At 45.5% G+C, this 12,468-nt stretch overlaps 1 protein-coding gene across 2 annotated transcripts in view; it reads left to right on the forward strand.

The window, feature by feature from the left end:
* The window catches only part of LOC124550914 (putative mediator of RNA polymerase II transcription subunit 12), a 456,906-nt gene that overhangs the window by 94,278 nt on the left and 350,160 nt on the right, over positions 1-12,468 (forward strand). For both annotated transcript variants that reach the window (XM_047125707.1, XM_047125708.1), the window contains exon 2: positions 1,698-1,834. In XM_047125707.1, the coding sequence (XP_046981663.1) occupies positions 1,703-1,834 (132 nt within the window). In that variant the 5' untranslated portion in view covers positions 1,698-1,702. The remainder of the gene's footprint in view (positions 1-1,697; positions 1,835-12,468) is intronic.

The raw sequence follows: 12,468 nt of genomic DNA on the forward strand, positions 1-12,468 counted from the left end.
GATGACATTTTAATTCTGTCAGAGACAGCAAAGGAGCTGGAAGAGCAGCTGAACAGGATGGATAGTGTCTTGAAAGGAGGATATAAGATGAACATCAACAAAAGCAAAACGAGGATAATGGAATGTTATCGAATTAAGTCGGGTGATGCTGAGGGAATTAGATTAGGAAATGAGACACTTGAAGTAGTAAAGGAGTTTTGCTATTTGGGGAGCAAAATAACTGATGACGGTCGAAGTAGAGAGGATGTAGACTGGCAATGGCAAGGAAAGCGTTTCTGAAGAAGAGAAATTTGTTAACATCGAGTATTGATTTAAGAGTCAGGAAGTCGTTTCTGAAAGTATTTGTATGGAGTGTAGCCATGTATGCAAGTGAAACATGGACGATAAATAGTTTAGACAAGAAGAGAATAGTAGCTTTCGAAATGTGGTGCTACAGAAAAATGCTGAAGATTAGATGGGTAGATCACGTAACTAATGAGAAGGTATAGAATTGTGGGGGAAGAGGAGTTTGTGGCACAACGTGACAAGAAGAAGGGACCGGTTGGTAGGACATGTTCTGAGGCATCAAGGGATCACCAATTTAGCATTGGAGGGCAGCGTGGAGGGTAAAAATCGTAGAGGGAGACCAAGAAATGAATACACTAAGCAGATTCAGAAGGACGTAGGCTGCAGTAAGTACTGCGAGATGAAGAAGCTTGCAGAGGATAGAGTAGCATGGAGAGCTGCGTCAAACCAGTCTCAGGACTGAAGACCACAACGACAACAACAACAACCATTATGGAACCACCACTAGAATGCACAGCGCCTTGCTGACAACTTGGGTCCGTGGCTTCATGGGATCTTCGCCACGCTCTAGCCCTACCGTCAGCTTTAGCAACTGAAATCGGGACACGTTTGGCCAGGAATGGTTTTCCAGTCGTTTGGGGGTCCAACCGATATGGTCAGGAGCCCGGGAGAGGCGCTGCGGAGGATGCCGCGCTGTTATGAAAGGCATTCGCGTCGGTTGTCTGCTGCCACAGCCCAATGATGCCCAATTTCGCCACACTGTCCTAATGTATACGTTCGTCGTACATCCTACAGTGATTTCCTGCGGTTACCTCAAGCAGTGCTGTTTGTCTGTTAGGCCTGACGACTCTACGCAGAAGCCGCTGCTCTCGGTCGTTAAGTGAAGGCCGCCTGCCACAGCGTTGTCCGTCGTGGGAGGTAATGGCTGAAGTTTGATAACCTCGGCACACTCTTGACACTGTGGATTGCGGAGTACTGAATTCCCTAATGATTTCTGGAATGGAAAATCTGATGCGTGTAGTTCGAACTACCATTCCGCATCCATAATCACGTGTGAAATCTTTTCACGTGTATCGCGTCTCCGCGAATGCACAGCCCTTTCATACCTTGTCCCTGCAATAGCTACTGCAGTCAACTGTTTGCGTGCGTATCGCTATCCCACGGCTTTGGTCACCTCTGAATGTACTTCCTTACTGCACCACTTACCTGCAGTGGTGTCAGGCGGCATTAATTCTAGCAGTGAGCAGTGGTAATAATGAACATTAGTTTTGAATACACAAGCTATAAAAGGGCAGCCCTTGGGCGGAGCTAGCTGTCATTTATACTCAGGTGATATATATATATATATGCTCTACTGATATAAATGGAAGCTGTTTATATGTGGTGGTCACTGGTTCATTTTGTGGTTACAGAGACCATGCGACCTAGCGAGTGTCCTGTAGTGGAGCGACGCGTCGACATCCCCATCAAGTGCAAGGAGCTGGAGCTGGAACTCCTCAAGAGCTGCGTGGAGCACACGGCCGTCGTGGTCATCAACAGGCTCCAGCAGGTAAGCGTGCCACGGCACTTCCTGGCGCAGCATAAGCCCGTTCCAGGTACTAGCTACCTTGAAACATCATACACCAACATGCATTGTTCATCAACTCTGAAAGCAGTATTTGTTTCAGAATTTGTTTGCTATACTAGGTACATGGAGATCACTTTCGGCACTCGTTATGGGGGCCGTATCATTTGCTCAGTTCATTATATTTAGTCTCTCAGAACGCAATGTATTTTTCGGTCACCGTAAGAGTTCATCACAGACATTTTGTTTTGATGAAAGATAAAATCACAGAACTATACAGGGTGGTCCACTGATAGTGACCGGCCCAAATATCTCACGAAATAAGCGCCAAACGAAAAAACTACAAAGAACGAAACTTGTATAGCTTCAAGGGGAAAACAGATGCCACTGTGGTTGGCCCGCTAGATGGCGCTGCCGTAGGTCAAGCGGATATCAATCCCCATTTTTAATTACATATTCGTGTAGTACGTAAAGAAATATGAATTTTTTAGTTGGACCACTTTTTTCGCTTTGTGATAGATGGCGCTGTAATAGTCACAAACGTATAAGTACGTGGTATCACGTAACATTCCGCCAGTACGGACGGTATTTGCTTAGTGATACATTACCCGTGTCAAAATGGACCGTTTACCAATTGCGGAAAAGGTCGATATCGTGTTGATGTATGGCTATTGTGATCAAAATGCCCAACGCGCGTGTGCTATGTATGCTGCTCGGTATCCTGGACGACATCATCCAAGTGTCCGGACCGTTCGCCGGATAGTTACGTTATTTAAGGAAACAGGAAGTGTTCAGCCACATGTGAAACGTCAACCACGACCTGCAACAAATGATGATGCCCAAGTAGGTGTTTTAGCTGCTGTCGCGGCTAATCCGCACATCAGTAGCAGACAAATTACGCGAGAAGTGGGAATCTCAAAAACGTCGGTGTTGAGAATGCTACATCAACATCGATTGCACCCGTACCATATTTCTATGAACCAGGAATTGCATGACGACGACTTTGAACGTCATGTACAGTTCTGCCACTGGGCACAAGAGAAATTACGGGACGATGACAGATTTTCTGCACGCGTTCTATTTAGCGATAAAGCGTCATTCACCATCAGCGGTAACGTAAACCGGCATAATATGCGCTATTGGGCAACGGAAAATCCACGATGGCTGCGACCTTGGCAGGTTAATGTATGGTGCGGCATTATGGGAGGAAGGATAATCGGCCCCCATTTTATCGATGGCAATCTAAACGGCGGAATGTATGCAGATTTGCTACGTAATGTTCTACCGATGTTACTACGAGATGTTTCACTGCATGACAGAATGGCGATGTACTTCCAACATGATGGATGTCCGGCACATAGCTCCCGTGCGGTTGAAGCGGTATTGAATAGCATATTTCATGACAGGTGGATTGGTCGTCGAAGCACCATACCATGGTCCGCACACGTTCAGCGGATATGACGTCGCCGGATTTCTTTCTGTGGGGAAATTTAAAGGATATTTGCTATCGTGATCAACCGACAACTTCTGATAACATGCGTCAGCGCATTGTCAATGCGTGTGCGAACATTACGCAAGGCGAACTACTCGCTGCTGAAAGGAATGTCGTTACACGTATTGCCAAATGGACATCATTTTGAGAATTTATTGCATTAATGTGGTATTTACATGCAATCACGCTGTAACAGCATGCGTTCTCAGAATGATAAGTTCACAGAGGTGCATATATCACATTGGAACAACCGAAATAAAATCGATTGGCGACACCATGGAATGCTGTGTGCACCACGACCATATATGTTAAATTAAAAGGAAGGTCAGCGTTGGTCGTAATATTGATGTACACGACGTTCAAAGTCGTCGACATGCAATTCCTGGTGCATAGAAATATGGTACAGGTGCAGTCGATGTTGATGTAGCATTCTCAACACCGCCGTTTTTGAGATTCCCGATTCTCGCGCAATTTGTCTGTCCAGATTAGCCGCGACAGCAGCTAAAACAACTACTTGGGCATCATCATTTGTTGCAGGTCGTGGTTGACGTTTCACATTTGGCTGAACACTTCCTGTTTCCTTAAATAACGTAACTATCCGGCGAACGTTCCGGACACTTGGATGATGTCGCCCAGGATACCGAGCAGCATACATAGCACACGTCCGTTGGGCAATTTGATCACAATAGCCATACATCAACACCATATCGACCTTTTCCGCAATTGGTAAACGGTCCGTTTTAACAGGGTTATTGTATCGCGAAGGAAATACCGTCCGCACTGGCGGAATGTTACATGATACGTTTGTGACTATTACAACGCCATCTATCACAAAGCAAAAAAGTGGTCCAACTAAAACATTCATATTTCTTTACGTACTACACGAATATGTGATAAAAAATGGGGGTTCCTATTTAAAAAACGACCTATGGCAGCACCATCTAGCGGGCCAACCATAGCGCCATCTGGTTTCCCGCTTCAAGTTAGACAAGTTTCGTTCTTTGTAGTTTTTTCGTTTGACGCTTATTTCGTGGGATATTTGGCCCGGTCACGATCAGTGGACCACCCTGTATTTAAGTAACGCTGATTTCGGTTAAGTGAAGGGGGGCTACTTGACGCTCAGCACAGGCTCAACAGCATGTTGCTCAGTATCTTGGTGTTACCTTTGCATTGGACTAGGTTTGTTTCTCCCATTCAGTAGGCATCAGCTTGCCAATAATGTCTGTTTTTGTATCAGTGCTGATACAAACGTTGTTCCATAATATGCAAGCACTGGCCGTGAGCAGCTACAGAATAAAACTCAGTTGAAACAAGGATTTCTAGTACCTGCATGTTAGATAATAATGTGTTCTCTCGAGAAAAAGCAAGCTAGTCCATATCGATAAACGAGGATCATTGCCAATCTACCTGTAATCCCTGCCAAACAAGTAGCAAATCTGCAGCCATTGGAGTGGAGAAAGTGAACAAGCGTTCTTCCAAGACAGTGTGCAGTGAAGCACAGCACAGCACCGGCAGTGGCTAGGGACCACTGAGTGTGCCCTGGAAACCCGACGCCGGCAGGCCTGGGTGAAGCAGTCAAGTGTCACGTGGGTCACGTGTCATGGCTGTCACAGGGCATGGGAGTCGTGTCTGATGAGCTACCGAGCGAGGTCGCGCAGTGCTCGGCACACTGGACTGGCATTCGCGAGGACGACGGTTCAAACCCGCATCTGGCCATCCTGATTGGAGAGTTTTCCACGGTTTCCTGAAATCGCTTCAGGCAAAAGGCGGGATGGTTTCTGTGAATGGGCACGGCCGACTTCCTTCCCTCATCCGGTAGGACCGATGACCTCGCTGTTTGGTCCCCTCCCCTGAATCGACCGACCAATCTTGTGAGCCGTGAGCACATTGTGTCGTGATCCGTGCGAGTTGAGAGCTGTGAGGAATGAGGGTCCCGACAGGCCTAAACCACGATGGTCCAGGAGTCACAGTGGGGCTGAGAGTCACGGGCAAGGCCTCCACTTCACGCAGGATTTCAAGCTACAGGCATACTCTTGAATAAGGCAGGGCACCAGTTAGGGGGATGAGAGCCCGGGGCTTGGGGTCCAGAGTTGTACGGAGGTCGTTAGTCGCAGGGGAACTTTATTTCATTTTCCAACATATCGTTATGTTAGTTATGCGATGGGAAACATAGCTGTGTTTAGCTTCCTCGTGCTTTATTACCTATCCTAGGTATTTTAACCGAGTAACACTTGATTAATCTCTTTGAGTTGAGCATCCACAGGCAGACAGGATCAGAATGACGATGTCGAAGTAGCAAAGCATGATTCCGTTTTAGTCGTTCTATTTACGCTACTGTTAGAGAAAACCGCAGCACAGTAGGAATTGTTTGAGTCACTCCAGAGTCGGGAGATGAGTAGAACAGTGCTCTTAGGCCCAGCGGCGCCCCATCGTGTGTGACTGGAGACGTCAAAGTAACAGTTCGTGGCCAGATTTAGGGGAAGGCAACTGGGGCTTCAGCCCCAATCTCCCGCAAGAGAGAGAGAGAGAGAGAGAGAGAGAGAGAGAGAGAGAGAGAGAGAGAGAGAGAGGGGGGGGGGGGGGGAGAGGAGGGGGGGGCAAGGCCCGCAAATTTTCTAATGACGCCAAATAATATACAAAATTACATTAAAAAAACTTTGTTAACCCTTTAGTATGTCAACCAGCCCTGATAAGCAGGTGCCATTTTGCACTGACATTTTAATGGGTACGCCAGTGGGAGATTGCGGCAGTATTCTGCTTCCGACTCGAAAATATATATGACAGCAATGTGAATCTATTTTGCACATTTAATTAGATACGCAAATAATTATTTTCTTGAAACAACTAAATTATATCAGTTATTCATGTACATCACTGGATAAAAGAAATACGAAATAAATAATTACATTTCTGGCCATTAAAATTGCTACACCACGAAGATGTACTACAGACGCGAAATTTAACCGACAGGAAGAACATCCTGTGATATGCAAATGATTAGCTTTTCAGAGCATTCACACAAGTTTGGCGCCGGTGGCGACACCTACGACGTGCTGACATGAGGAAAGTTTACAACCGATTTCTCATACACAAACAGCAGTTGACCGGCGTTGCCTGGTGAAACGTTGTTGTGATGCCTCGTGTAAGGAGGAGAAATGCATACCATCACGTTTCCGACTTTGATAAAGGTTGGATTGTAGCCTATCGCCATTGCGGTTTATCGTATCGCTACATTGCTGCTCGCGTTGGTCGAGATCTAGTGACTGTTAGCAGAATATGGAATCAGTGGGTTCAGGAGGGTAATACGGAACGCCGTGCTGGATCCCAACGGCCTCGTATCACTAGCAGTTGTGATGACAGGCATCTTATCTGCATGGCTGTAGCGGATCGTGCAGCCACGTCTCGATCCCTGAGTCAACAGATGGGGACGTTTGCAAGGCAACAACCATCTGCACGAACAGTTCGACGACGTTTGCAGCAGCATGGACTATCAACTCGGAGACCGTGGCTGCGGTTAGCCTTGACGCTGCAGCACAGACAGGAGCCCCTGGGATGGTGTACTCAACGACGAACCTGGGTGCACGAATGGCAAAACGTCATTTTTTCGGATGAATCCAGGTTCTGTTTACAGCATCACGATGGTCGCATCAGTATTTGGCGACATCGCAGTGAACGCACATTGGAATCGTGTATTCGTCATCGCCATACTGGCGTATCACTCAGCGTGATGGTATGGGGTGCCACTGGTTACACGTCTCGGTCACCTCTTGTTCACATTGCGGCAAATTTGAACAGTGGACGTTACATTTCGGATGTGTTACGACCCGCGGCTCTACCCTTCATTCGATCCCTGCGAAACCCCACGTTTCAGCAGGATAATGCACAACCGCATGTTACAGGTCCTGTACGGGCCTTTCTGGATACAGAAAATGTTCGACTGCTGCCCTGGCCAGCACATTCTCCAGATCTCTCACCAACTGAAAACGTCTGGTCAATGGTGGGCGAGCAACTGGTTCGTCACAACACGCCAGTCACTGCTCTTGATGAACTGTGGTATCGTGTTGAAGCTGCATCAGCAGCTGTACCGGTACACGCCATCCAAGCTCTGTTTGGCTCAATGCCCAAGCGTATCAAGGCCGTTATTACGGCCAAAGGTGGTTGTTCTCGGTACTGATGTTACAGGATCTATGCACCGAAATTGCGTGAAAATGTAATCACATGTCAGTTCTAGAATAATATATTTGTCCGATGAATACCCATATATCGTCTGCATTTCTTCTTGGTGTCACAATTTTAATGGCCAGTAGTGTAATTAATTTCAGTAAAAATCAAAGAATATCAGTTAATCGCATGTTATTACTCATTTGGGTTGACCATTGTATAAGGAGAAAATAATCGCAATGAGGAACTGAAGACTGAATGCGCGTCTTCCCCGTACGGTCTGTCGTTGCGTTAGCAAGTGTCCCCCTCGTGCATGCTTGCTGCAAGGAATCTCAGACGTTCAAGAAACATTATTTTAAGCGAGTCAAGGAACATAGTGTAACAAATGTAAATTCTTCTATCTTCTCAATTTGTATGAACAAAAAAAAATGGTTCAAATGGCTCTGAGCACAGTGGGACTCAACTTCTGAGGTCATCAGCCCCCTACAACTTAGAACTACTTAAACCTAACTAACGTAAGGACATCACATACACCCATACCCGAGGCAGGATTCGAACCTGCGACAGTAGTGGTCGCGCGGTTCCAGACTGTAGCGCCTAGAACTACTCGGCCACCCAGGTCGGCTTGTATGAACGCATCTAATTACTTTTATATTAATATTGTGATCTCTAATATGAATACAATAACTCAGGAGGTTATAGTACATAGCTTCTCTATTCTTTATATTTTCCATGTGCACTCATAACCGCTTTATTGTTCTCATAATTTGATACACCATCTCATTTAACAGAGTTCGTTAATTTTAGGGTTCCGTACCTAATGGGCGAAAACGGAACACTTACGGGGCCACTTTGTTATCCATCCAGCTGTCTGTCTCTCTGACGGTGTTAAGAACACTTCTTCTAAGGAACAAGTAGACGTATCAAGTTGTAATTTATGTCATATATTAAGTTCTACCGTCCTTTGGCGATCTAAAAAGTGAAAATTCTAATTCATTGTAATCAAAAGATACAACTATTTATATCACATACACTATGTGATCAAAAGTATCCGGACACCTGGCTGAAAATGACTTAAAAGTTCGTGGCGCCCTCCATCGGTAATGGTGGAATACAGTACGGTGGTGGCCCACCTTTAGCCTTGATAGCAGCTTCCACTCACGCAGGCATACGTTCAGTCAGGTGCTGGAAGGTTTCTTGGGGAATGGCAGCTCATTCTTCACGGAGTGCTGTACTGAGGAGAGGTATTCATGTCGGTCGGTGAGGCCTGGCATGAAGTCGGTGTTCCAAACATCCCAAAAGTGTCCTATAGGATTCAGGTCGGGTCTCTGTGCGGGCCACAGGCCTGTCCATCACAGGGATGTTATTGTCGTGTAACTACTGTGCCACAGGTCGGGTATTATGAACAGGTGCTCGATCGTGTTGATTGATGCAATCGCCATTCCCGAATTGTTCTTCAACAGTGGGTGGTTAGTGCCACGCAAAACAACAGGTTGTGCAAGCCCCCTCTATGAAAAACACGACCACACCATAACACCATAGCCTCTGAATTTTACTGTTGGCACTACACAGTTTGGCAGATGACGTTCTCCGTGCATTCGCCATACCCACTTCTTGCCATCGGATCGCCACATTGTGTACCGTGATTGGTCACTCCACACATTTTTCCACTGTTCCGTCGTCCAATGTTTACGCTCCTTACAGCAAGCGAGGCGTCGTTTGGCATTTACCATGAAATCCATGTTTGCTCACCTCCCGCCTAACTGTCGTAGTACTTGCACTGTCTCCTGATGCAGTTTGGAATTCCTGTGTGATGGTCTGGACGGATGTCTGCCTGTTACACATTACGACCCTCGTCAACTGTCGGCGGTCTCCGTCAGTCAACAGACGAGGTCGGCCTGTACGCTTTTGAGCAGTACGTGTCCCTTCACGTTTCCACTTCACTATCAGATCGGAAACAGTGGACGTAGGGACGTTTAGGAAATCTCGTGTACAGACGTATGACACAAGTGACACCCAATCACCCGACCACGTTCGAAGTCCGTGAGTTCCGCGGAGCGCCCCATTCTGCTCTCTCACGATGTCTAATGACTACTGAGGTTGCTGATATGGAGTTCCTGGCTGTAGGTGGCAGCACCATGCGCCTAATATGAAAAACGTATGTTTTTGGGTGGTGTCCGGATACTTTTGGTCACATAGTCAAAACCTGCAGGATACTTACCATCGACGTAAAATCAATAAAGTTGCCATGAAGCGAGGCTTCACAGTACAACGAAAGGAAAAAATGCTGAAACTACGAGAGCCATTGTGGACGGTTATTCCGAAATCAAAGGAGTTCTAACCAGTATATCTTCTGATAAGGAGTAAAAAGGGATCATGATAAATGAAGTAATGCATCTTCTGGAAAAGATCAGTGGTCTCAATACAGCCCTAGTTGCCATTTTTTGGACCGACATTTTACAGCAATTCAGTGCTAGAAATGAGATGCTACATTGGAACCATTGAAATTGTTTGTTGAATCCAAAAGAGACGAATTTGATAAATACCAAGACACAGCTAAAGGATTGTCAAATACTGATCACTACGTACAGTGGCGTATCAGAAGTAGAAATGTGAGGTTGAATCCGCTCGATTATATAAAGTACAAGAGGATGAAGCTGATCTGTCACCAAAAGAGATGTTTGAAGTGTCGGGTTTTATCCCAGTGATCGATCAACTATGCGTCTCTCTTACTGAACGATTGCATGCATACGACGCTGTCCGTTCGATATTTCGATTTCTCGTCTGCTGCTGCAGAAGAATTGGTAAAGTTTCACAGACGATTTAGAACCGGTCATGGTAGTGAGTTGGTTCAATTTGTATCGTTAACACATTTATACAAAACGGAGTATCAAAAAGACCACTCTAAAGAGCTTAGTACTATCAGATACTTGACAATCAAAATTTCAGAGCTACATTTCCAAACATTGATATTACACTGACAGTGTGGTTAGTAATTGCACAGGAGAGAGCTCTTTTTCAAGAACGAAAATTATCAAAAATTGCTGAGAAGTACGATGAAGTAAAACCGCCCATCAAAATTATCCCAGTCACTTAGAGTGATTTGCTGCTGGAGCTGGATTTCAGCGAAATCATCAATTACTTTTCGTGAAAAGAAGCTCGCAAGGTTCCATCCATTAACGTCATATCTCAATTTGCTTTTTTTTAAAAAAAGAAATTGCGAATAGCCCATCTGAGGACGATGTTCCAATTTCAGTTCTTCATTCTTTTCTTTTCTTCCAATATGGCTTCATCTGTTCACTGCGTTTCTTCTTGCTGTCTTCAGATCATTTTGAACCAGTCTTTTTAGCTACTCTGCCTTGCAATCCTTCCGGTTTCAGTACTTTTTCCCGTATGGCTTCTCTGTTGTTTATATCTTCCATTTTTATATTGTTTCTTTCTAAATCATTTTGTACTTCGTTGACCCAACTTTTTGTGGACTTCTTACCCTACAGATATTTGAAAATCTTATTAGTTAATCTACTGTCTTGCATTAGAAACATATGTCCAAAAATCATGAGTCTTATTTTTCTCATTACGTTTGAAATATTTTCTATATTTTGGTATACGAGGTGCGATTGGAAAGTTTTAAGAATAGGCTTTTAATTGTACAATGGTGGTACTTCCATGCTACTGTGATGCTTGTCCTTCAAAATAGTCCTCTTCTGACTGAACACACCGACTCCAAACTCCTGGAATTTTTTTTCCCTGAAGTGTGTTAAGGATGCTCTCCGTATTTGCCTGTATGTCTTCAGCCGAGTCAAATCGCTTCCCTTTAAGTGAAAATTTCAGTTTAGGGAACAGGTAGAAGTACGCAGGAGCCAAATCGGGGGAATATGGCGGTTGAGGAAGCACAGGAATTTTGAATTTGGTCAAAAATTCAACGATGGAGAAGGGACGATGAGCCGGAGAATTGTCATGGTGTAGCACCCAACTCTTGTCTGTCCACAGTGCAAGCATTTTCTTCCACACCTTTTAGCGCAAGCGCTCGAGAACACATTTGTAGTATTCCTGGTTAATTGTCTGTCCTCCAGGTGTAAATTAATGATGCACAATACTGGTAGAATCGAAAAAAGTCACCAACATTGTCTTCACCTTCGACCAACTTTGCCGTGCTTTTTTCAGTCATAGTGAACCTGGAGTCTTCCACTGCGAAGACTGCACTTTGGTTTCCGGACCATATACATATACCCACGATTCGTCACCTATAATTACCCTATTTAACAAATCTGGGTCATTTTTAGTCCGATTAATCAGTTCTTGGCACACTTCCAAGTCGATATTGTCTCTGGTCACGTGACAACACATACGGAATGAATTTTGTGAAGACTCGTCACATGGTCAGATCTTCCGTTAAAATTGGCTGAACAGCTTAGAAACTTGAAAGTCTCTTCGGGTTTGCTGCCGGATTCTAAAATCAACTTGACTCGATATTTCGGCGGTCCAGCTGGTCGCCATCTTACGGAAAATGCTGCTTCTGCTGATGATTCCCGCTGAGAACTGACGCCAGGCTGCAAATCGACGTCCTATATAGGGCACCGTTCAGTACACGGCGCATGCGCCGCCCATCACAGTTGCTGCCCTCAAAGACAGGGAGGTGGCGCCTCCCTTAGTGGAACACTGCTGGCAACATCAGTGGCAGACAAACTGCGCGAGAATCGGGAATCTCAAAAACGTCGGTGTTGAGAATGCTGCATCAACATCGATTGCACCCGTACCATATTTCTATGCACCAGGAATTGCATGGCGACGACTTCGAACGTCGTGCACAGTTCTGCCACTGGCCACAAGAGAAATTACGGGACGATTCTATTTAGCGACGAAGCGTCATTCGCCAACAGCGGTAACGTAAACCGGCATAATATGCGCTATTGGGCAACGGAAAATCCACGATGGCTGCGACAAGTGGAACATCAGCGACCTTGGC

This window comes from Schistocerca americana, chromosome 9 (assembly GCF_021461395.2).
Source record: "Schistocerca americana isolate TAMUIC-IGC-003095 chromosome 9, iqSchAmer2.1, whole genome shotgun sequence".
Classification (NCBI taxonomy): Eukaryota; Metazoa; Arthropoda; class Insecta; order Orthoptera; family Acrididae; genus Schistocerca; species Schistocerca americana.